The sequence below is a fragment of the Microcaecilia unicolor genome, chromosome 11, assembly GCF_901765095.1.
Source record: "Microcaecilia unicolor chromosome 11, aMicUni1.1, whole genome shotgun sequence".
NCBI lineage: Eukaryota > Metazoa > Chordata > Amphibia > Gymnophiona > Siphonopidae > Microcaecilia > Microcaecilia unicolor.
In genome coordinates, this window is record NC_044041.1 from 98,005,742 (window position 1) to 98,032,163 (window position 26,422).

Below are 26,422 nucleotides of genomic sequence, written 5' to 3' on the forward strand. Positions count from 1 at the left end.
AAGTGCATAAAGAAAGGGCAGAAAAAAGCTAGCCTAACTTTATGTGTTGAGTTCAACCGGGCATCGATCTGAATATTGGTCAGTGCCTGGTTAAACTCAAATGTCATCTGGCAAGCCCCCCGGTGCCATCCCCCTCCACAAGGAAATGTAGGGCTGCCTCAGCCCCCATTCACCTCTGTAGGCCCTCCTGCGCCTATCCAGAGTACTCCCTGGGGGTCTAGGGGGAAATCGGGCAGGAGCAATGCCCATTTGCTCCTGCTTGTCCCAATCTGCAGTCCAAAATGGCTGCTCCGACCTCTAGTGGCAGCTTCACTGTACTTCAAGTACAGTGAATGATACATACCTGTAGCAGGTGTTCTCCGAGGACAGCAGGCTGATTGTTCTCACGACTGGGTGACGTCCGCGGCAGCCCCCACCAACCGGAAGAAGCTTCGCGGGCGGTCCGCACGCAGGGCACGCCCACCGCGCATGCGCGGCCGTCTTCCCGCCCGTGCGCGACCGTTCCCGCCAGTTGAATGACAAGCAAAAATGATGGAACGCAACTCCAAAGGGGAGGAGGGAGGGTAGGTGAGAACAATCAGCCTGCTGTCCTCGAAGAACACCTGCTACAGGTATGTATCATTCACTTTCTCCGAGGACAAGCAGGCTGCTTGTTCTCAAGACTGGGGTATCCCTAGCTCTCAGGCTCACTCAAAACAAGAACCCAGGTCAATTGAACCTCGCAACGGCGAGGGTACAACAGAAAATTGACCTACGAAGAACAACTAACTGAGAGTGCAGCCTGATCAGAATAAATGCGGGTCCTGGAGGGTGGAGTTGGATTTACACCCCAAACAGATTCTGCAGCACCGACTGCCCGAACCGACTGTCGCGTCGGGTATCCTGCTGGAGGCAGTAATGTGATGTGAATGTGTGGACAGATGACCACGTCGCAGCCTTGCACATCTCTTCAATAGTGGCTGACTTCAAGTGGGCCACTGACGCTGCCATGGCTCTAACACTATGAGCCATGACATGACCCTCAAGAGCCAGCCCAGCCTGGGCGTAAGTGAAGAAAATGCAATCTGCTAGCCAATTGGAGATGGTGCATTTCCCGACAGCGACCCCTAGCCTGTTAGGGTCGAAAGAAACAAACAATTGGGCGGACTGTCTGTGGGGCTGTGTCCGCTCCAAGTAGAAGGCCAATGCTCTCTTGCAGTCCAATGTGTGCAACTGACGTTCAGCAGGGCGGGTATGAGGCCTGGGGAAGAATGTTGGCAAGACAATTGACTGGTTAAGATGGAACTCCGACACCACCTTCGGCAGGAACTTTGGGTGGGTGCGGAGCACTACTCTGTTGTGATGAAATTTGGTATATGGAGCATGAGCTACCAGGGCTTGAAGCTCACTGACCCTACGAGCTGAAGTAACTGCCACCAAGAAAATGACCTTCCAGGTCAAGTACTTCAGATGGCATGAATTCAGTGGCTCAAAAGGAGGTTTCATCAGCTGGGTGAGGACGACGTTGAGATCCCATGACACTGTAGGAGGCTTGATAGGGGGCTTTGACAACAGCAAGCCTCTCATGAATCAAACGACTAAAGGCTCTCCAGAGATGGCTTTACCTTCCACACGATAATGGTAAGCACTAATCGCACTAAGGTGATTCCTTACTGAGTTGGTCTTGAGGCCAGACTCTGATAAGTGCAGAAGGTATTCAAGCAGGTTCTGTGCAGGACAAGAACGAGGTTCTAGGGCCTTGCTCTCACACCAAACGACAAACCTCCTCCACTTGAAAAGGTAACTCTTTTTAGTGGAATCCTTCCTAGAGGCAAGCAAGACACGGGAGACACCCTCCGACAGACCCAACGCAGCGAAGTCTACGCCCTCAACATCCAGGCCGTGAGAGCCAGAGACTGAAGGTTGGGGTGCAGCAACGCTCCGTCGTTCTGCGAAATGAGAGTCGGAAAACACTCCAATCTCCACGGTTCTTCTGAGGACAACTCCAGAAGAAGAGGGAACCAGATCTGACGGGGCCAAAAGGGCGCTATCAGAATCATGGTGCTGCGGTCTTGCTTGAGCTTCAGTAAGGTCTTCCCCACCAAAGGTATGGGAGGATAAGCATACAGGAGGCCGGTCCCCCAATGAAGGAGAAAGGCATCCGACGCTAGCCTGCCGTGTGCCTGAAGTCTGGAACAGAACAGAGGCAGTTTGTGGTTGGTCTGAGAGGCGAAAAGGTCCACCGAGGGGGTGCCCCACTCTCGGAAGATCTTGCGTACCACTCTGGAATGAAGCGACCACTCGTGCGGTTGCATGACTCTGCTCAGTCTGTCAGCCAGACTGTTGTTTACACCTGCCAGGTATGTGGCTTGGAGGAGCATGCCGAACTGACAAGCCCAACGCCACATCCCGACGGCTTCCTGACACAGGGGGCGAGATCCGGTGCCCCCCTGCTTGTTGGTGTAATACATTGCAACCTGATTGTCTGTCCGAATTTGGATAATTTGGCAGGACAGCCGATCTCCGAAAGCCTTCAGTGCGTTCCAGATCGCTCGGAGCTCCAGGAGGTTGATCTGCAGATCCTTTTCCTGGAGGGACCACAGACCCTGGGTGTGGAGCCCATCGACATGAGCTCCCCACCCCAGGCGAGATGCATCCGTCGTCAGCACTTTCGTGGGCTGTGGAATTTGGAATGGACGTCCCAGGGTCAAATTGGTCCGAACGGTCCACCACAGCAGTGAAGTGCGGCAACTGGTGGAGAGGCGGATGACATCCTCTAGATTCCTGGTGGCTTGGAACCACTGGGAAGCTAGGGTCCATTGAGCAGATCTCATGTGAAGACGAGCCATGGGAGTCACATGGACTGTGGAGGCCATATGACCCAGAAGTCTCAACATCTGCCGAGCTGTGACCTGCTGAGACGCTCTGGTCTGCGAAGCCAGGGACAGGAGGTTGTTGGCCCTCGCTTCGGGAAGGAAGGCCCGAGCCGTCTGGGTATTCAGCAGAGCTCCTATGTATTCCAGAGACTGGGTTGGTCGGAGATGGGACTTTGGGTAATTTATCACAAACCCCAGCAGCTCGAAGAGTTGAATAGTGCACTGCATGGACCGGAGGGCTCCTGCCTCCGAGGTGTTCTTGACCAGCCAATCGTCGAGATATGGGAACACGTGCACTCCCAGCTTGCGTAGATACGCCGCCACCACCACGAGGCACTTTGTAAACACCCGTGGGGCAGAGGCGAGCCCAAAGGGCAGCACACAATACTGAAAGTGCCGTGCGCCCAGGCGGAATCTGAGATACTGTCTGTGAGCTGGCAGTATCGGGATGTGAGTGTATGCGTCCTTTAAATCCAGGGAACATAGCCAATCGTTTTTCTGAATCATTGGCAGAAGGGTGCCCAAGGAAAGCATCCTGAACTTTTCTTTGACCAGGAATTTATTCAGGCCTCTCAGGTCTAGGATGGGACGCATCCCCCCTGTTTTCTTTTCCACAAGGAAGTACCTGGAATAGAATCCCTGCCCTTCCTGCCCGGGTGGTACGGGCTCGACCGCATTGGCGCTGAGAAGGGCGGAGAGTTCCTCTGCAAGTACCTGCTCGTGATGGGAGCTGAAGGATTGAGCTCCCGGAGGACAATTTGGTGGAAGGGAGGCCAAATTTAGGGCGTATCCGCACCGCACTATTTGGAGAACCCACTGGTCGGAGGTTATGAGAGGCCACCTTTGGTGAAAAAATTTTAACCTCCCTCCGACCGGCAGATCGTCCGGCACGGACACTTTGAGGGCGGCTATGTTCCCGTGGATCCAGTCAAAAGCCCATCCCCGGCTTTTGCTGTGGAGGCGCAGGGGGCTGCTTAGGCGCACGCTGTTGATGAGAACGAGCGTGCTGGGGCTGTCCCTGTGCCTGGCGAGGCCTTCGGGCCGGCTGGGTGTACCTACGCTTGGCAAAAGCATAGGGCGCAGCCTGCCGGGCCCGGGAAAAACGTCCACCTGCTGAGGTGGATGCTGAAGGCGCCCGGTGGGAGAGCTTGTCGAGGGCGGTTTCCCGCTGATGCAGTTGGTCCACCAGCTGCTCGACCTTCTCGCCAAAAATATTATCCCCCCGGCAAGGGACGTCGGCCAGTCTCTGCTGGGTGCGGTTGTCCAGGTCAGAGGCACGCAGCCATGAGAGCCTGCGCATCACTATACCTTGGGCCGCAGCACGAGATGCCACGTCACAGGTGTCATAGATACCCCTGGACAGGAACTTTCTGCACGCCTTCAGCTGCCTGACCACCTCCTGATAAGGCCTGGACTGCTCCGGCGGGAGCTTATCAACCAGGTCCGCCAGTTGCTTCACAGTGTTCCGCATGTGTATGCTCGTTTAGAGCTGGTAAGATTGGATGCGGGTCACGAGCATGGAAGATTGGTAGGCCTTCCTCCCAAACGAGTCCAGAGTGCGAGACTCCCGCCCCGGGGGCGCCGAGGCGTTATCCCTCGAACTCCGTGCCCTCTTGATAGCAGAATCCACGACCGCCGAGTCATGGGGCAATTGGGGCCGCATTAACTCTGGGTCCGAGTGGATTCTGTACTGGGACTCTGCTTTCTTGGGAATGGTGGGATTAGATAATGGTCTCATCCAGTTCCGAAGCAGTGTCTCTTTGAGGACATTGTGCAACGGCACCGTGGAGGACTCTCTAGGTGGTGATGGATAGTCGAGGACCTCGAGCATCTCAGCCCTCGGCTCGTCCACAGAGACCACGGGGAAGGGAATGCATATAGACATATCCCTAACAAAGGAGGCAAAGGAGAGGCTCTCAGGAGGCGAGAGCTTCCTCTCCGGTGAAGGCGTGGGGTCAGAGGGGAGGCCCACAGACTCCTCTGAGGAGAAATATCTGGGGTCCTCCTCCTCCCCCCACGAGGCCTCTTCCTTGGTATCGGACATAAGCTCATGTAGCTGAGTCATTAACCGGGCCCGGCTCGACGTCGAGGCACCGAGGCCTCGGTGTCGTCGAGTGGTGGACTCCCGCGCCGGCGGGGACGAAGCTCCCTCCATCGACGTCGACGGGGACTCCACCTGCATGGCGGTCGAGACAGGCGCCGCAAGCGGCGGCAGTGTCGAAGGCCTCGGCACCGGGCTAGAGCTCGCCGGCGCCACAGTCAACTGTGCCGAGGGCGCAAGCACCCCCGGCGCCGGCACAGCCTGGCGCATCAGCCCTTCCAGGATCCCCGGAAGGATGGCTTGGAGGCACTCATCCAGGCCCGCTGTCGGGAAAGACGGGGGGGCCGGTAGAGGCGTCGGTGCCGGAAGCTGCTCAGGTCCAGGAGACTGCACCGAAGTGCTGGGACCCTGACGCGTCGGTACCTCCACTACCGAGGGGGACCTCTCCTCTCGACGCGGACGCTTCGGCGTCGACTCCTCGCCGGCACCGAGGGCCGGGCGCACCGATGGGGACCGATGACGGTGCTTTTTCTGTTTTTTGCGGTGCCCGTTATCGGCGCCCGGTGGAACTGAGGAGGAGGAGGTTGATCCCCCTCGGTCTCGAGGGGCCGGGTCAGACAGGGTTCGGTCCCGAGGGCCATGGGCAGAGGGAGTGACCGGGGCCGATTGCCCACGCGGCCTCTCACCCCTACCATCACCGGAGGACCGGCGGGCCGACGGGACCTGTACTCCTGGGGTCGATGCCATTGGTGCCGATTTCGCGGACATCGATACCGGTACCGAAGAACCGGCCGTCGATACCGATGCCGTCGAGGGGCCGGCGCAAGTTCCAAAAAGACGGTCCCGAAGAACTTGCCTCGCAACCTGAGTCCGTTTCCGGAGACCAAGACACAAAGAACACGACTTGATATTGTGCTCCGGCCCGAGGCACTGGAGGCACCAAGCGTGGGTGTCGGTCTGCGAGATCGGCCGGCCGCACCGACCACACTTCTTAAATCCACTCGGGACCTTCGAGGACATCGACGGAAAAATCGCGTCGGCGAAATTAAAGTCGTCGATGGTGGCGGTAAATCACACCTCGAAAAATAAATCGACCACGCGGCCACAAGGCCGCAACGCGACGCCCCCGCTAGAAAACGAGGGAAAAAACAAGCGCGTTCACTCTTTTTTTTTTTTTTAACAAGAAAAGAAAAAAGGTCCGGAATGTGTGGGAACCAGAAACAAAAAAATAAGAAATTCGCGAACAAAGCGACGGTTTTCCGGGGCTGACAAGAGAGCGGCGACGCACGACTCTCTCCAGTGCGGAAAAAACAAGACTGGCGGGAACGGTCGCGCACGGGCGGGAAGACGGCCGCGCATGCGCGGTGGGCGTGCCCTGCGTGCGGACCGCCCGCGAAGCTTCTTCCGGTTGGTGGGGGCTGCCGCGGACGTCACCCAGTCGTGAGAACAAGCAGCCTGCTTGTCCTCGGAGCACACGAGTACTTCACCGCGGCAGCCTCGCAGTACATCAAGTACTGTGAATATTTTAGGTACCGTGGTACTTGAAGTACTATAAGGCTGCCACTAGAGGTCAAGGCAGCCATTTTGAATTGCAGGCTGGGACAGGCAGGAACGAGTGGGCATTATTCCTGCCTGATTTCTTTTATTTTTATTTGTTGTATTTGTATCCCACATTTTCCCACCTATTTGCAGGCTCAATGTGGCTTACATAGTACCAAGATGGTGATCGCCAATTCCGGTAGTATGTTAAAGTTCACGAGTGAGAACACATTAGGTAATCAAGGAGGAAGAGTTAAGTTTTGTCCAGTTCTAGTATTAGTTTCATTGTGAATTATCAGGAAAACAATCATGATTATCAGAGTAAAAACAAAACATTTGTCCATGCATTGATATTTTCAGAAATTATTCTTCAAACAATATATAAGGCTTCAGTTAAAAGTAACCCAAAGTGGTCTCTATTCAAATGAAGGACAGTGTCTCTCTGAAACAGTTTACTGTTCATTTTTTCATGCAATTAAGCCCAGACATCTTACAGATACCTTTTCTCCTCTCGTAATGTGGCCAAGATATTCAGAGCTTGATTTCCCCCCAGAACACCAGGGAGTTCTCCAGATAGGCCGGGGGGGGGGGGGGGGGGGGGGGGGGGGGGGGGGGGAGGTAAGTGGGGGCTGGGACTGGCACTGAATATCCAGGGCTAAATTTAGCTGGCAACAGTCAGAGTTTAAAGAAATGTTGACTGCTGCTGGCTGAATATCGGTCGGATTGTTTTGTGAACTTTGTTCAGAGGAAATGAAATCAATTGACCACTGTCCCCATTTTATTTGAATACTGCTATTACATCACTTTTTGACTCCCCATTTCTAGGCCACAGTTGCCCATCTCCTTCAGACTATCCTCATCTGTCATCCAGGCCTTAGATCAGTTTTGTATACAAATCCCTCCTCTCAGTACCCTTCTCCACCACCGCCAACTCCAGGCTCCACTCATTCTGCTTAAAGCCCACCTCTTCAATGCTGCTTTCGGCACCTAACTCTTACCTTTCAGGAAATCCAGACTGCCCCAATTTGACTGCCCCTATCGGACTGACTGTTCACTTGTCCTTTAGATTGTAAGCTCTTTGAGCAGGGACTGTCCTTTATGTTAAATTGTACAGTGCTGCGTAACCCTAGTAGCGCTTTAGAAATGTTAAGTAGTAGTAGTAGTAGTAGTAGTGAGGCAGCCATGGGCATAATATATATAAGAAATCATATTAAGGGTTAATTCTGTTTAAAGGTGCTCAAATACTATTTTAAATTCTCAGTCCTGCAAATGAAGGGATGCAAGCTGGAGTTAATTACTCAATGTCTAGCTTGCCGAGCAAAAGGTTAAAAAGGTCAGAGACAGGAATTTCTTTCACCCTTGTGAGTGATGGATTGCTAAATGCTGGCACAGCTGTAAATTATTATGAATGAATAAAGGAATGAGCCAGACATATGACATACTGTAGTTTAAAGCTGAAATAATTTCAGAAGTTCTTGATATGTAGATTTTGTTATAAGGAGATAGCTTAGATATATAGACCATTATAAGTATGTAGAATATGTTTTATAAGGATGCTTATTTTAGAATATGTTTTATTCTGTAATTTCTATGTAGAATATTTGTTCAATTCTTTGTCTGACTTTCTAAGCAAAGACTGCAGTGAAGAGGCAAACATGTGTTTTAAGTTATCTGCAGTTCTGGCTGGTTCAATGTATAAGCTGATAGGTGAAAGAGGTCAGGACTAGTCAGCCCTCTTCTCCTTGATTAATTATAGGTAAAATGTAGAAATGGTCTTGAAAGTAATAACCCGATATGTATGCCATTAAGTAAGATTGGCCCTTGACCCCTTTAATGAATGCCAGAGTTTAGTTAGCAGTTAGTACTAGGAATATGAGAAATCAATCATAATAACATGTAAGAGACTGGAGCCCAAATGTCTGGTGTAAGGGGCCCCAGGTCACAGGTCAGTTTAGGATGTCTGGAACCTATGTAACTGATATTTGTATAGAACTGATTGGTTGAGGCAAGGTAATCAATCTATTCCTTAACCAATTGGAGAGTAAGGGGGCTAGGCTAGGCTAGATAGAACTGTATTTAAGTGGGAGAAGAAGCAGGTTACGTCAGAAGGAGCTCAGAAGAGAGAGAAGGACAGAAGGAACAGACAGAAGAAGGAGAAGACAGCATAAGAAGAGAAGCAGCTGAGACAGAAGCCACAAACACACAGAGAGCTGAGAGAAAGACACAGAGAGCTGAGAAAGAGAAGAAGAGACTTAATGCTGATGTCCTACTGTGTTTGCTGGCAAATAAAGAAGATTACTCTCTCATTCTGGTGTGTGCTGTCTGACTTCTGAAGTATCATAAATTCATGCCTCCATTCCTGCAACAATTCTTGGTGGCAGCGGTGGGATCCTGAATCCTGCATTAATCCCAGCACCCAACTGACTGGAGAACATTCGCCGGGTATGTATTCTGTATTCTGTATTATAATTCTAGCTAGAAAGTTGTAAACCAGCCCCTCAAAAATTGGGGGAAGGAGAGCCTGATCAACTCTCAGCGAAGGCCCTAGTACCTTCTAGTCTAGTGGAGATTAGAAGCGAAACCGCTTGAGCTTATCTGTATCTGAGAAATCTGAAATTGTTGGGTGGGATTTTCTGTATGGAATGTGTGATGCGTGAATGATTAACTGAGTGCGGACTTCTTATAGCTGCGTTTCCAATTAACGCGAGTTCAATTGGCCAGCAACGGAAGGAAGCGATTGTTGTCTGTCTACCATTTTGTTTCTGGATCTGCGGACCCCTTACCGTAAATCCAAAAAAAAATTCCCCCCCCCTCTTTGTGTGTTGTAACTGTAAGCATTATGGGAGGGAAATCGTCTAGACAAATTGATACTCCCCTAGACTGTATGCTTAAGAACTTCAAAAAAGGATTTTTAATTAATGACTATGGACAGACTTTAAGCTCAAGTACTCTAAGAACCTTGTGTGAAGTTGAGTGGCCATCTATGGGAGTGGGGTGGCCCCCTAGTGGCAGCTTAGATATTGAAGTAATCCGGAAGGTCTACAGCATAGTTGTAGGAGAACCAGAATATTCTGAACAACTCCCCTATATAGATTCCTGGGATAGCCTTGTGACTGACCCTCCCTCTTGGTTGAAAACTTATATGGGATCCCCAGTAAAATTCATGTTAGGCCGTGCTCAAAGAAAGATTAGAAAATCTAAACTAGAAGAGGGAAAGAGCCCTAGGAAGCCTACCACCCAATCGGTGGCTTCCGCCCCTACCCTGTCTGAGAAACCCATACTCTCTGATGACCCCTCAGACCTTGAGCCACCACCTTATGGCCCATTGTTGGGGTTCCGTGCCGCCCCTAGAGATCCACGCCGCCCAGCCCAAGCTTCTCCAGTACAGGCTTCTCCGGATAGTTCCTCCCCCACTGTGCGAACCCCACCACATCCTAGGTTGGACTTTTCAGCTAGTCTCTACCCTCCTCTGCCACATCCTTCCCTGTTAACCTCCGAAGACCCGCTTTGGGCTCCACTCCCTGACTCCTCAACTCCTGACAGCCCAGCCTCTCCCTCTAGTACCCCTCCACATTCATCAGGGGCCCGGCATCCCTTTCAATGGACTGACTCACCTGTGACCACCTCTCAGTCTATGAGTACCCCTCCCCATCCCTCAGGGTTTCAACCTACCTCCCCTGAATGGGTTAGACCTGCTGCAATCACCTTTGAGCATGATAGGAGGGTAGCTCCTAGCTCTACCTCAGATTCCATTCCCACCTCCTCGAGAGTTCTGCCACTCCGTCAGGTAACTACCACTCGACCGGATCCTAATAATCAGGGTCAGGTTATACAGGCACAGGCCTATCAGTATGTACCCTTCACAACCACCGATCTCCTGAATTGGAAGACGCATTACCCCTCTTATACTGAAAAGCCTCAGGCAGTGGTGGACCTAGTGGCTAGCATTATGGCCACCCATAACCCAACCTGGACTGATTGTCAACAACTTCTCCTGACCCTCTTCACAACTGAGGAGAGGCGGAAGATTTTGCAAAATGCTGAGGCCATAACGCGAGCGCGTGCCCCCGAGGGGACACAGAACCTAGAGGAATGGGTTAGAGCTCGGTTTCCTCGCGCAGCTCCAGTTTGGGATCCAAATAATGGGCAGCACTATGAACTGTTGTCTGGCTATTGCCGGGACTTGCTGGAAGGTATGAGGAAAGGCATAAAGAGGCCCATTAATCTGGCAAAGGTTTCTGAAATTCTCCAAGGGGCAACTGAATCCCCTGGGGCCTTTTTAGAGCGACTAATTGAAGCCTACAGAACATACACCCCATTTGACCCTGAAGCCCTAGAAAACCAGAGAATGGTGAATAGTGCATTGGTGGCCCAGAGTATGCCAGATATCCGGAAGAAGTTGCAGCGTCAAGAGGGATTCGCAGGGATGAATACCACCCAGCTAATTGAGATCGCAACCAAGGTTTTCATTAATAGAGATCAGGAGGTGCGTCGAGAGGCTGACCGGAAGATGCAGAAGAAGGCCGACCTTTTAGCGGCAGCCATTACTAATTCCACCCTTAATCGAGGTCGACCTCTAGCTAATGGGAAGCCAAAGTGGGACCCCGGACCACCAGCCAGGCCCCGAGATTCCTTCAATCAATCCCGGCCAAGGGGGGAGAATCCCAGACCAAGATTGGAGAGGGACCAGTGTGCCTACTGTAAGGAAAGAGGGCACTGGAAAGATGAATGCCCCCAGAGGCGCCAGGGACTGAGAAGGGGACCAGGAGATCGAGGAAGCCGAGGCCGAGTTCGAGAGGGAAGATATGAGCCTCCTGAATCTGACATCATCGGGATAGCCGAGATGGCAGAATGGGACGAATAGGACAGACCGGGTTCCTACAAACTGGGCTCCCAGGAACCTATGGTCAAGTTAACTATAGGGAGCCGCTTAATTCCATTCATGATTGATACAGGAGCTGAACATTCTGTTGTGACGGAGCGATTAGCGCCTGTGTCTGGAAAAACTGTCCGAGTGGTGGGAGCCACGGGGGTGCAGAACCGGAGGCCCTTTCTGACAACCCGTAGATGCCAGTTAGGCTCACACACAGTCACTCATGAATTCCTGTATATGCCAGACTGTCCAATCCCTTTGTTAGGTCGAGACCTGCTGTCCAAGCTTAGGGCCCAAATTTCCTTTGACTCTGATGGCCAGACTTCAGTCTCCTTTCGGCCCCCGATATCCAGCCCAAAGGGTATATTGAGTTTCTGCTGCCCTCTTGAAGAAGAATGGCGGCTGCATCAGTCGCAGGGCCAAGTTGACCTACCCCTGGCAGATAGCTTTCAAGTCAGAGGGGTATGGGCAGAAGATAATCCCCCAGGGTTGGCCCGAAATATTCCTCCTGTCCATGTAGACTTACTTCCAAATGCCCGGCCAATCCATCTTCGCCAATACCCAATTCCCAGAAAGGCTCTGGAAGGGATCCAAGCACACCTGAATCGTTTGTTATCCCATGGAATTATTCGACCTTGCCAGTCTCCATGGAATACGCCACTGTTGCCAGTTCAGAAGCCAGGGACTGAGGACTACCGGCCAGTCCAAGATTTACGGGTGGTCAACAAATCTACTATCTCATTACACCCTGTAGTGCCTAATCCATATGTTCTGTTAGGATTGATACCTTCTGGAGCTACCCATTTCACGACGCTAGACCTAAAAGATGCCTTCTTTTGTATTCGGGTGGCCCCCGCCAGTCAACTGCTTTTCGCCTTTCAATGGGGAAAACCCAGTAACAGGAAGGAAGCTTCAGTATACATGGACCCGCCTGCCACAGGGGTTTAAGAATTCCTCCACTATTTTTGGGACTGCCCTAGGACAAGACCTTAAGACTTTTAAATCTGAGCCTTCCAGGCGAGTTTTACTCCAGTATGTAGATGACCTCCTGATTGCAGCAGTGACTCAGGAAGAGTGTTTTGAGGCTACAGAGAATTGCTGGAGTTACTCTTGGATGCAGGCTATAAGGTCTCACGCTCAAAGGCCCAACTTTGTCAGTCAGAAGTGAAGTATCTGGGCTTTTGTATTTCCCAGGGAAGTCGGAGACTGGATGTCAGTAGGAAGCAAGCAGTTGCTGCAATTCCCCACCCAAGTCCAGAAGGGAAGTTAGGGAGTTTCTGGGAGCAGCTGGATTCTGTAGAATTTGGATTCCAAATTTTGCATTGATGGCGAAACCCCTTTACCAAGCCACAAAGGGGGGTGAAAAGGAACCATTTGAATGGGGACCTACAGCTCAACAATCCTTCATTGCCATAAAGAAAGCCCTACTCCAAGCCCCTGCGTTAGGCCTTCCTGATGTGGAGAAACCTTTCTCACTGTATGTCCATGAGCGACAGGGGGTTGCTCTGGGTGTGCTGACCCAGATGATGGGATCCTGGCAGAGGCCTGTTGCATACCTGTCTAAACAGCTGGATGGAGTGGCTAAAGGATGGCCAGCCTGCATGAGGGCCATTGCAGCAACAGCCTTACTGGTCCAGGAAGCTGATAAGCTGACCTTGGGGCAAGAACTGGTTGTTAAAGTCCCCCACGCAGTTCTTACCCTCATGGAGTATAAGGGCAACCACTGGTTTATAAATAACCGCATGGTTAAGTACCAAGCTAGTTTGTGTGAGAATCCACGGATACACCTGGAAACAGTGGCTACATTCAATCCCGCCACTCTTTTGCCAGCATCTGAGGGACCTCCGGATCATGACTGTATCCAAACCATGGATGAAGTGTACTCCAGTCGACCAGATCTTAAAGATGTTCCGTGGAGGGACCCAGATGTAATTTATTTCACAGATGGAAGCAGTTACGTGGAGAACTCCAAGCGATTGGCAGGCTATGCTGTGGTGACAGAAGACAAGGTGATAGAAGCAAGAGCCCTGCCCCAAGGAACTTCAGCCCAGAAAGCAGAACTTGTGGCCCTCATACGAGCTCTGGAGCTAGCAGCAGGACTGGTAACCAACATTTATACTGATTCCAAGTATGCCTTCACAACTCTACACGCTCATGGAGCTTTGTATAAGGAAAAGGGACTCATAAATGCTGCAGGCCAACCTGTTAAGTATGGACCTGAAATACTTCAGCTGCTAGAGGCTGTGTGGGCCCCTAAGAAGGTAGCTGTCATTCACTGCAGGGGACACCAAAGGATAGATACTCCAGTGGCCCGAGGGAACCGCCATGCTGATCGGGTGGCCAAGGAAGCTGCTCGAGGACCCCCAGCAAGTACTGTGACTCCCCTGTTCCAGATTCGATTGCAAGAATGGACGCCTATGTACACCCAAATGGAAGAGAAATGGGCTCAAGAGGAAGGTGCGGTAAGGAGACCTGATGGCTGGTTACATCTCCCTGATACCAGAGTTCTGGTGCCACGCCACCTAGCTTGGCCTGTAGTGTCTCAAGCTCATGACCTATCACACTTAGGGAAAACAGCACTAGCCCGCCTACTCAGTCGAGTAGTGGTGCTGGAAGGATTGGATAGTCTGGTTGCCACTGCCTCTGCCCGATGTACTCTCTGTGCCCAGAATAATGCCCGTCAGGGACCCCGTATTCCACCAGGAGTTCAGTCTAGAGGACTAACACCCTTTGAGTCTTTAGTTATAGACTTCACAGAAATGCCCAGGAGCGGTAGGTTCCGATACCTCTTGGTCATGGTCTGTACCTTTTCTGGGTGGGTGGAAGCATATCCTACAGTTACTGAGAAAGCCACAGAAGTAGCTCGAGCCCTCCTTAGGGATGTCATCCCCAGGTATGGACTGCCCCTTGCCATAGGTTCAGATAATGGGCCCGCCTTTGTTGAAGCTACACTTCAGGCCCTGTCCCGCGCATTGCGCATTACCTGGAAATTGCATTGTGCTTATCGTCCCCAGAGTTCAGGGCAGGTTGAGCGGGCAAACAGAACCTTGAAAAATAGCCTAGCAAAGATTTGTCAGGAAACCCAACTGAAATGGCCACAGGCACTGCCACTAGCCCTCTTCCGCCTCCGATGCACTCCAACTAAAGGAACAGCCCTCTCTCCCTTTGAAATTGTGTATGGGAAGCCCCCAGCCATTTTGCAGGGAATTAAGGGAGACATAGGGATTTTAGGGTCTGCCCAGGTACAGGAGCAGGTAGCCCTCTTGGGCAAGATAATTTCTGAGCTTCAGTCTTATGTGAGAGAAATAAACCCTGTCCCCTTCCAGGCTCAGGTACATTCCTTCCTGCCAGGGGATAGAGTTTGGGTGAAAGACTGGAGGCTCCAGCCTTTGGGGCCCCGATGGAAAGGACCTTTTACTGTTTTGCTTTCTACCCCTGCAGCTGTGAAGGTCGCAGGGATTACTCCATGGGTCCATTGGTCTCGAATTAAGTCTGCTGACCAGACTGAGCCCAGCACGGATCAGACGGAGCCTAGACAGTGGAGAGCAGAAAGTGATCCAGCGGAGCCATTGAAGTTGCGCTTGACCCGAACCAAAGAATCTACTAGCTGAAAAGAAGGGTCAACTGCATACTGCAGGAGCTGCTGAACTTCGGCTTCACACTGAGACTCTTTCTTGCCTAGATTCTGGCTTTCTTGGAATTTGAGAGCTTGATCCTTGTCAGTTGAGGGTCTATCCCAACTGGTATAAGAACTCAAAGACTGAGAACATTATATGAGAGTAATCTGTGATTAGCACAGACTGTTGAAATATTATTGCTTAATTAGTTTGCTGTATTTGTTTTAGATTAGGAAGAAAGAAAATGTTAGTAGTTTGGATGCTTTTGTTGTTTTCTACTCCTTGCCTCCTTGTTCCTAAAACCCCAACTCGCTCCAACCTTTGGTTACACTCTGTCCAGGAACTAATTAGCCAGGCAAAGATTACTTCCCCTTGTATTGTGTGTTCCCGATTTTCTCCTTATACTACAGATGTCCCAGCTGTTCCTGTTCCTGTGCAGCTCCCAGCTCTTATACCTCCCTACTTTTCGAGTTCAGGCCCTTGGAGCCAGGATTATACTTGGTGGTCCTTTTATAATGCTACTTCCCCCTCTGACTCTTCTCTAAGGCCAGTTTTTACGTCTCCCTATCCAGCTTCTGGAGTGTTTTGTTTAACAAGAGACATCTCAACTGTTCTTCCCATTCCCTGTAACTATACTAATGTTCTCCCAGAGAAGGAGGAACCTGTGTGGGTAGTTTCTCCAGGTACTCCTATGTGTCCTACTACCATACCTGTAGATTATGACCAAGGTGATTATCTGGCTCCTAACTATACTACTGAGAAGACTATAGTGTCCCATCCTATTTTCTACTTTCATAAGTCCCCGGGGTATGAAGGGGTTGCATCATATGAGCGGTCTGTTACAATTGGGGATTGGCACCTATGGTGTACAAAGTCTCCATTTCTTCTTCGTTCCCCCTGGGATAGGGGCTCGCATTATGGGCATCCTAATCTTCATCCTGTGCCTACATTTATTGGGAACTTTCGTCGCCCTCTCCTTGGTCATTACTGGCTCTGTGATAATGTCCTCCACATGATTCTTCCCCCCACATATGATTTTTGTGTATTGGTAACCTTGAATTATTTTCCTAAAGTTATTCCTCTTCTCAAACCACCATCCCCGCACCGCTCTAAGCGAGAGGCCTTGTCTCTACCCTCCTCCGTTGCCACAGAGGATGAGGCGATTGAATTAGCCCTCCAGTATATTAATTCTACTTATCCTCTGACTAAAAGGAGACTTGTAGCCCTTTCTGCTACGGCCTGGATTCCAATTGGGGGCCCGGTAGCGGGTATTACTGAACTAGGTATGGCCACCCGGAGACTTCAATCCCTACTTCATGTTTTAGTTCATGAGCTGAACGTGGTAGTCAATGCATTGCAGGATCAAATTAATGAATTAAGTATAGTTTCTCGGTATAACCGTATGGGCCTCGATTATCTCTTTGCAGCCCAGGGTGGCCTCTGCACAGTGCTAAATTCTTCAGAGTGCTGTACCATTGTCATAAATAGGACGCATGTAGTTAGGCATGCCATGGATAAAGTCCTACAGTTGGCCAGCCTTAATGTGGAGGATTACTTAGGAACAACAAACATAGTTTGAAATGTCTATATGCGAATGCCAGGAGCCTAAGAAATAAGATGGGGGAGTTAGAATATATTGCACTAAATGAAAAATTAGATATAATAGGCATCTCTGAGACCTGGTGGAAGGAGGATAACCAGTGGGACACTGTCATACCGGGGTACAAATTATATCGTAGTGATAGGGTGAATCGGATTGGTGGAGGGGTAGCATTGTATATTAACGAGAGCCTTGAATCAAATAGATTGAAAATTCTGCAGGAAGCAAAACACTCCTTGGAATCACTGTGGATTGAAATTCCATGTGCAAAGGGGAAAAGGATAGTGATAGGAGTGTACTACCGTCCGCCTGGCCAGGACGAACAGACGGATGCGGAAATGTTAAAGGAAATCAGGGACGCAAACAAACTGGGCAAAACAATAATAATGGGGGATTTCAATTACCCGCATATAGACTGGGGTAATGTAACATCTGTACACGCAAGGGACATAAGATTCTTGATGAAATCAAGGACAGCTTCATGGAACAGCTAGTTCAGGAGCCGACAAGAGAAGGAAAAATACTAGACTTAGTCCTTAGTGGTGCTCATGATCTAGTGCAGGGGGTAACGATACGAGGGCCGCTTGATAACAGTGATCATAATATGATCGGTTTTGATATTGGCATTGAAGGAAGTGAAACTAGGAAATCAAGTACGCTAGCGTTTAACTATAGAAAAGGTGATTACGACAAAATGAGAAAAATGGTGAAAAAAAGACTGAAAGGAGCAGCTCGCAGAGTAAAAAACTTGCATCAGGCGTGGATGCTGTTTAAAAACACCATCCTGGAGGTCAGGACAAATATATTCCACGTATTAGAAAAAAGGGAAAAAAGACTAAACGTCAGCCGGCGTGGCTAAACAGTAAGATAAAGGAAATCATTAGAGCCAAAAAACAATCCTTCAGAAAGTGGAGAAGAGAACCAACTGAAAGTAACAGGATAGATCATAAGGAATGCCAAGCCAAATGCAAAGCGGAGATAAGGAGGGCAAAAAAGGACTTGAGAAGAAATTAGCGTTGGAAGCAAAAATACATAGTAAAAACTTTTTTAGATACATTAAAAGCAGGAAACCGGCCAAAGAGTCGGTTGGGCCGCTGGACGAAATGGTGTTAAAGGGGCGATCAAGGAGGACAAAGCCGTAGCGGAGAAATTAAATGAATTCTTTGCTTCGGTCTTCACCGAGGAGGATTTGGGGGGGGACACCGGTGCCGGAAAGAATATTTGAAGCGGGGGAGTCGGAGAAACTAAACAAATTCTCTGTAACCTTGGAGGATGTAATGGGTCAGTTCAGCAAGCTGAAGAGTAGTAAATCACCGGGACCTGATGGTATTCATCCCAGAGTATTAATAGAACTAAAAAATGAACTTGCGGAGCTACTGTTAGAAATATGCAATCTGTCCCTAAAATCGAGTGTAATACCGGAAGACTGGAGGGTAGCCAATGTTACTCCGATTTTTAAGAAAGGTTCCAGAGGAGATCCGGGAAATTATAGACCGGTGAGTCTGACGTCGGTGCCGGGCAAGATGGTGGAGGCTATTATTAAGAATAAAATTGCAGAGCATATACAAAAACATGGACTGAGCATCTCAGCCCTCGGCTCGTCCACAGAGACCACGGGGAAGGGAATGCATATAGACATATCCCTAACAAAGGAGGCAAAGGAGAGGCTCTCAGGAGGCGAGAGCTTCCTCTCCGGTGAAGGCGTGGGGTCAGAGGGGAGGCCCACAGACTCCTCTGAGGAGAAATATCTGGGGTCCTCCTCCTCCCCCCACGAGGCCTCTTCCTCGGTATCGGACATAAGCTCATGTAGCTGAGTCATTAACCGGGCCCGGCTCGACGTCGAGGCACCGAGGCCTCGGTGTCGTCGAGTGGTGGACTCCCGCGCCGGCGGGGACGAAGCTCCCTCCATCGACGTCGACGGGGACTCCACCTGCATGGCGGTCGAGACAGGCGCCGCAAGCGGCGGCAGTGTCGAAGGCCTCGGCACCGGGCTAGAGCTCGCCGGCGCCACAGTCAACTGTGCCGAGGCGCAAGCACCCCCGGCGCCGGCACAGCCTGGCGCATCAGCCCTTCCAGGATCCCCGGAAGGATGGCTTGGAGGCACTCATCCAGGCCCGCTGTCGGAAAGACGGGGGGGGCCGGTAGAGGCGTCGGTGCCGGAAGCTGCTCAGGTCCAGGAGACTGCACCGAAGTGCTGGGACCCTGACGCGTCGGTACCTCCACTACCGAGGGGGACCTCTCCTCTCGACGCGGACGCTTCGGCGTCGACTCCTCGCCGGCACCGAGGGCCGGGCGCACCGATGGGACCGATGACGGTGCTTTTTCTGTTTTTTGCGGTGCCCGTTATCGGCGCCCGGTGGAACTGAGGAGGAGGAGGTTGATCCCCCTCGGTCTCGAGGGGCCGGGTCAGACAGGGTTCGGTCCGAGGGCCATGGGCAGAGGGAGTGACCGGGGCCGATTGCCCACGCGGCCTCTCACCCCTACCATCACCGGAGGACCGGCGGGCCGACGGGACCTGTACTCCTGGGGTCGATGCCATTGGTGCCGATTTCGCGGACATCGATACCGGTACCGAAATAACCGGCCGTCGATACCGATGCCGTCGATGGGGCCGGCGCAAGTTCCAAAAAAGACGGTCCCGAAGAACTTGCCTCGCAACCTGAGTCCGTTTTCCGGAGACCAAGACACAAAGAACACGACTTGATATTGTGCTCCGGCCCGAGGCATGGAGGCAACAAGCGGGGTGCGGTCTGCGAGATCGGCCGGCCGCACCGACCACACTTCTTAAATCCACTCGGGACCTCGAGGACATCGACGGAAAAATCGCGTCGGCGAAATTAAAGTCGTCGATGGTGCGGTAAATCAACACCCGAAAATAAATCGACCACGCGGCCACAAGGCCGCAACGCGACGCCCCCGCTAGAAAACGATGGGAAAAAACAAGCGCGTTTCACTCTTTTTTTTTTTTAACAAGAAAAGAAAAAAGGTCCGGAATGTGTGGGAACCAGAAACAAAAAAATAAGAAATTCGCGAACAAAGCGACGGTTTTCCGGGGCTGACAAGAGAGCGGCGACGCACGACTCTCTCCAGTGCGGAAAAAACAAGACTGGCGGGAACGGTCGCGCACGGGCGGGAAGACGGCCGCGCATGCGCGGTGGGCGTGCCCTGCGTGCGGACCGCCCGCGAAGCTTCTTCCGGTTGGTGGGGGCTGCCGCGGACGTCACCCAGTCGTGAGAACAAGCAGCCTGCTTGTCCTCGGAGCACACGAGTACTTCACCGCGGCAGCCTCGCAGTACATCAAGTACTGTGAATATTTTAGGTACCGTGGTACTTGAAGTACTATAAGGCTGCCACTAGAGGTCAAGGCAGCCATTTTGAATTGCAGGCTGGGACAGGCAGGAACGAGTGGGCATTATTCCTGCCTGATTTCTTTATTTTTATTTGTTGTATTTGTATCCCACATTTTCCCACCTATTTGCAGGCTCAATGTGGCTTACATAGTACCAAGATGGTGATCGCCAATTCCGGTAGTATGTTAAAGTTCACGAGTGAGAACACATTAGGTAATCAAGGAGGAAGAGTTAAGTTTTGTCCAGTTCTAGTATTAGTTTCATTGTGAATTATCAGGAAAACAATCATGATTATCAGAGTAAAAACAAAACATTTGTCCATGCATTGATATTTCAGAAATTATTCTTCAAACAATATATAAGGCTTCAGTTAAAAGTAACCCAAAGTGGTCTCTATTCAAATGAAGGACAGTGTCTCTCTGAAACAGTTTACTGTTCATTTTTTCATGCAATTAAGCCCAGACATCTTACAGATACCTTTTCTCCTCTCGTAATGTGGCCAAGATATTCAGAGCTTGATTTCCCCCCAGAACACCACGGAGTTCTCCAGATAGGCCGGGGGGGGGGGGGGGGGGGGGGGGGGGGGGGGGGAGGGGGGAGGTAAGTGGGGGCTGGGACTGGCACTGAATATCCAGGGCTAAATTTAGCTGGCAACAGTCAGAGTTTTAAAGAAATGTTGACTGCTGCGGCTGAATATCGGTCGGATTGTTTTGTGAACTTTGTTCAGAGGAAATGAAATCAATTGACCACTGTCCCCATTTATTTGAATACTGCTATTACATCACTTTTTGACTCCCCATTTCTAGGCCACAGTTGCCCATCTCCTTCAGACTATCCTCATCTGTCATCCAGGCCTTAGATCAGTTTTGTATACAATCCCTCCTCTCAGTACCCTTCTCCACCACCGCCAACTCCAGGCTCCACTCATTCTGCTTAAAGCCCACCTCTTCAATGCTGCTTTCGGCACCCTAACTCTTACCTTTCAGGAAATCCAGACTGCCCCAATTTGACTGCCCCTATCGGACTGACTGTTCACTTGTCCTTTAGATTGTAAGCTCTTTGAGCAGGGACTGTCCTTTATGTTAAATTGTACAGTGCTGCGTAACCCTAGTAGCGCTTTAGAAATGTTAAGTAGTAGTAGTAGTAGTAGTAGTGAGGCAGCCATGGCATAATATATATAAGAAATCATATTAAGGGTTAATTCTGTTTAAAGGTGCTCAAATACTATTTTAAATTCTCAGTCCTGCAAATGAAGGGATGCAAGCTGGAGTTAATTACTCAATGTCTAGCTTGCCGAGCAAAAGGTTAAAAAGGTCAGAGACAGGAATTTCTTCACCTTGTGAGTGATGGATTGCTAAATGCTGCACAGCTGTAAATTATTATGAATGAATAAAGGAATGAGCCAGACATATGACATACTGTAGTTTAAAGCTGAAATAATTTCAGAAGTTCTGATATGTAGATTTTGTTATAAGGAGATAGCTTAGATATATAGACCATTATAAGTATGTAGAATATGTTTTATAAGGATGCTTATTTTAGAATATGTTTTATTCTGTAATTTCTATGTAGATATTGTTCAATTCTTTGTCTGACTTTCTAAGCAAAGACTGCAGTGAAGAGGCAAACATTGTTTTAAGTTATCTGCAGTTCTGGCTGGTTCAATGTATAAGCTGATAGGTGAAAGAGGTCAGGACTAGTCAGCCCTCTTCTCCTTGATAATTATAGGTAAAATGTAGAATGGTCTTGAAAGTAATAACCCGATAGTATGCCATTAAGTAAGATTGGCCCTTGACCCCTTTATGAATGCCAGAGTTTAGTTAGCAGTTAGTACTAGGAATATGAGAAATCAATCATAATAACATGTAAGAGACTGGAGCCAAATGTCTGGTGTAAGGGGCCCCAGGTCACAGGTCAGTTTAGGATGTCTGGACCTATGTAACTGATATTTGTATAGAACTGATTGGTTGAGGCAAGGTAATCAATCTATTCCTTAACCAATTGGAGAGTAAGGGGGCTAGGCTAGGCTAGATAGAACTGTATTTAAGTGGGAGAAGAAGCAGGTTACGTCAGAAGGAGCTCAGAAGAGAGAGAAGGACAGAAGGAACAGACAGAGAAGGAGAAGACAGCATAAGAAGAGAAGCAGCTGAGACAGAAGCCACAAAGACACAGAGAGCTGAGAGAAAGACACAGAGAGCTGAGAAGAGAAGAAGAGACTTAATGCTGATGTCCTACTGTGTTGCTGGCAAATAAAGAAGATTACTCTCTCATTCTGGTGGTGTGCTGTCTGACTTCTGAAGTATCATAAATTCATGCCTCCATTCCTGCAACAGTAGTAGTTTTGTTGCCCTTCTCTGGACCTTCTCCAAATATGATATCTTTCCCTCAGAAAATTCTGATTGGCGACAGTGTGCCTCGCTGAATTCTTACCTGCAAGATCTGGAAGCCCCATGCTTAAGAGGGCCACAAAAGATGCCACAATTAAGCATTTATTGAGTGTGACTCCTTCCCAGGGCATGTCCTCCTTCATAGGCCCCAAGCTGCTGGGCTCAGTCTTCTTCCTGGCCATCATAGGCTTGATCTTAGAATCTTAGGGTAAAACAGCAAGGAAAATTATATTATTATTACAATTTATCATTACAATGTAAACAAAACCAGGTTAAAAATACGGAATGAACCATGCACATTTCCCTTTCAGTTACAACTTTCACTTTTAGCTTCTTACAGCCAGAAATCAGAGTGTAGGTTTCTGAAGAGTCATGCATCTGGAGGAATCCATTCAGAGCTCTCTAATATCAGCACACCTGGGTTTAGTTTTTAGGGAACACTAATATAGAAAGTTCCTGACAATAGTCTTGCTTTTTCTTTGGATTTGGTCCAGATGCTTCTTAATGCTCTGTTTGGGCTTTCAGGTCTGGATATGACCCCTGCAAGCTGTGGTTTAGGAGATGCTATTGGATTAGAAGATTTTTTTTTTATCTTTAAAGTTTTATTGCATTTTGTCATATATTTGCATTCTTAACATTTAACTTTGAATAAACATCAATATTATGGCTATCTCTCAAGTTTACCCTCTACATACAAACTGATTAACTATTTCAAATTACTTCTTTTCCGTTAGTTACATTTACAACCATCAACCCATAACATATTCATTCTTCTTATCTTTGTCTTTAACTTTATTGCAACAGGTAAACTTTCCCTAATTGCTAAATATCACCCCATGTTCAACTCAGTAATCCACCCTGATTCCCTAGTACCCTTCCTCCATCTTTAATGCCCCCTATGTGTTCCCCCATTAGTCATGCAAATGTCTTTTACTAATATATGGTTGCCCCCTCCCCTTCCCCTTCTCCCTCTAAATGTTAACCCCTACTCCCCCCTCCCCCTTCCCTGGAATGCGCGTCCAACCCTTTTAGAGATGCTCTATCATGTGTTGTACTCTTGTCCATCCCTTCTTGCGTTTGAGTTCACCCTCCCTTCTATAGACCGTCAGCCACTCCATGTACCACAATTGTCGTACTTTAGCCTTCCAATCCGCTATATCTGGGGGGTCCACTGACTTCCAGCAGCGCGTAATGAGACACTTAGCTGCTGCCAGTCCCCAGCGCAGCATTTTGCTCTCTTCCCACACCTCTCGTTCATTGTACATTCCCAGTAAGCATGCCTGCGGACTACACACCATGGAGGTCCCCATAATCCGGACTAGTACTTTCATCACTGCTTGCCAGAATGGTACCACCCCCGGGCAAGTCCACCACACATGAAGAAATGTGCCTATCTGTGTCTTGCATCTCCAACACCCGTCTGATGTCCCTGGATACATTTTTTTCAATCTCTCCGGTGTGTAGTACCACTGTGTAAGGCTTTTAGGCATTTCTTGTATCAATACACATACTGAGGCTTTCTGTACTTCCCCACATATGTTCCCATTCCCGCTCTGTAAAGTGGTAGTGTAGGTCCCTCTCCCACGCTCCCTGGAATGGGTATGCCCGCTCTTCCTCTCCCTGGAGGTAGCGATACACCACCGATATGGACTTTGGAACCTTTCCCAACATTAACCACAGGTTTTCCAAAAATTCTCTTTCCCGTGGTATTCCCCCCTCCCCTCTGTTTCCCCATGAAATGTGTTAATTGTGTATACGCAAATCTGTCTCCCTCAGAAATCCCGTACCTGTCGCTCATTTCCTCAAAGGTCCACATTCCACTCCCATGCATTCCATCTCTAAATCTCTCCACACCCCTCCGCTCCCATCTAGCAAATGTGGCATTCTCCCTGCCCGCTGTGAATTTGGGTTCCCACCTGATGTGAGCCATTGATGACACCTCTGCTAGTTGCCCCCTTCGTCTCCTCATCGTTCCCCACATCTCCAGCAGATGTCGTAGAAACGGATTGCACTGCCTCTATGCCCTTTCCCCAAATTCTCGGAAGTCCACAACAATGACTTCAACTTCCTTTGTGGCCAGTAAGCTTGTTCCACTTGAATAGCAGGTTTCTCTGTTCCCCGTTCCCAATCCAAAATCATCTTCAATTGGGATCCCCAATAGTACCACTCCAATTAGGGACCGCTCCCCCCCCTCCTTTCCCCCCACAATACCCTTTGTGCCAGCCGCGGTCTCTTATTACCCCATATGAATTTCAGTATGGTTCTCTGCAATCTCTTTAAAAATGGTTTCGGCACCGCCACTGGCAATGTCTGGAAGAGGAACAGTAAGCGCGGCAGCACGTTCATTTTAATCACAGCCATCCTCCTGCACCATGACAGCCATTTGTTTTTCCATCTCAACATATCATTTTGTATCTGCTCTTGCAAGCGTCCATAGTTAAGTGAGAATAACCTCTCTAGGTCTCCCGGCAGCTGGATCCCCAGATACCTAATTCTTTGTCTCGCCCATTTAAACTCAAACCGTTCTCTCACCTCTGCCTCCTCCTCCTCCCTTAAGGAAACTCCCAAAATCTCACTTTTGTCCCTATTTATCTTGAGCCCTGCATACTTCTCATACTCCTCAAATATCCCCAGGATAATCGGCAGTGTGTCTCCCGGATCTTTTACATAGAGTAGCATGTCATCGGCAAACAGCGCTATGCGGTGTTCCCGGTCACCGATCCTCATTCCCCTCACCCCCGGGTGGTCTCTAATCGCCACAGCCAATGGTTCCACATAAAGGGCAAAAAGAAGTGGGGACAGCGGACATCCCTGTCTGGTGCCTCTACCAATCGGGAAAAAGGGTGAGTACCCCCCATTGATATTCAGGCACGCTTTTGGGTTCTTGTAGTGCCTCCACCCAGAGGCTGAAGTTCCCTCCCAGACCCATTCTCTGAAGTACCGCCCGCAGGAAACCCCAATTCACCCTATGAAGGCCTTTTCGGCGTCTATCGACAGTATAGCTACCCCCGTCCCTGTGTGCTAGGCCTCCCACATCAGGTGCAATGTTCTTCTGATATTGTCTCCTACTTGCCTCCCCGGAACGAAACCGGCTTGGTCTGAATTTATTAATGTAGGCAACAATCTGCCCAATCTGTTGGCCAGCACCTTTGCTATGATTTTAGCATCCACATTTAGCAATGAGATGGGTCTATATGACCCGCACTCCGTCGGGTCTTTCACCGGTTTAGGTATGACAGTCACTCCCGCCTCCATCATTGATCTCGGGAGCTCCCCTCCCTCCAGTACCCCATTACCCACCCTCACCAACAGGGGACTTACCAGGCTCTCAAATTGTTTGTAAAACCGTGCCGTGAAGCCATCTAGCCCGGGGGCCTTACCATTGGGGAGTTTTGTAATGACCCCCATGATCTCCTCCTGTCTTATTGGTTCCTCCATCCTTTGGCGCTCCTCTTCATTCAATCTCTGCAGATGGATCGAGTCCAAGTATCCAGCAGCAGCCTCAGGCGACTCTCCCTCCGGAGCTTTATACAAGTCTTTATAATAGCTTAGGAATCCCTTCTCTATGTCTGAGTCTGTATACAACCACCCTCCTTTACCATCATTGATTTTTTGTATCTTAGATTTTACCCGTTTTGCTCTCAGACATCTTGCCAGCATGGCGCTGGATTTATTAGCAAACTCGAAGAACTGCTGCTGGATTCTCGTTCTCATATATTCCACCTCTACCATCAGTCCTTGTTCCAACTCCCCCCTAATTTTCAGGAGCTCCTCCCACACCCGGGGAGATGGGTTTCTCTGATGGGTTCTTTCAAGTTTGTTTAATCGTTGTCGTAACTCCATCATTCTGTCCCCGCTCCCTCTTTTTCCTTCTCCCCATTTGATCAATATACCCCTTACCACTGCCTTCATTGCGTCCCACAGAATCCCATCCCCCACTTCCCCTGTATCATTTGTTTTCCAGTATTCCTGTATACTAGTCTTCACCTCCTCCCTCACCTGTTCCTCCCAGGAGTGACTCGTTTAGTTTCCACCTAGTGTTCTTCTTCCTGTAGCCCCATCCCTGTAATCTAATCCATATCATGGCATGGTCAGAGGTGTGAATTGGCTCTATTTCTGTCTCCACTATCGTTGGTGCCCAGTTTCGGTGTACCCACAAC

At 49.7% G+C, this 26,422-nt stretch overlaps 1 protein-coding gene across 1 annotated transcript in view; it reads right to left on the reverse strand.

The window, feature by feature from the left end:
- The window catches only part of JSRP1 (junctional sarcoplasmic reticulum protein 1), a 147,348-nt gene that overhangs the window by 11,951 nt on the left and 108,975 nt on the right, over positions 1-26,422 (reverse strand). Inside the window, exon 6 of the mRNA XM_030219543.1 lies at positions 22,306-22,464. Coding sequence (XP_030075403.1) covers positions 22,306-22,464 — 159 coding nt within the window. The remainder of the gene's footprint in view (positions 1-22,305; positions 22,465-26,422) is intronic.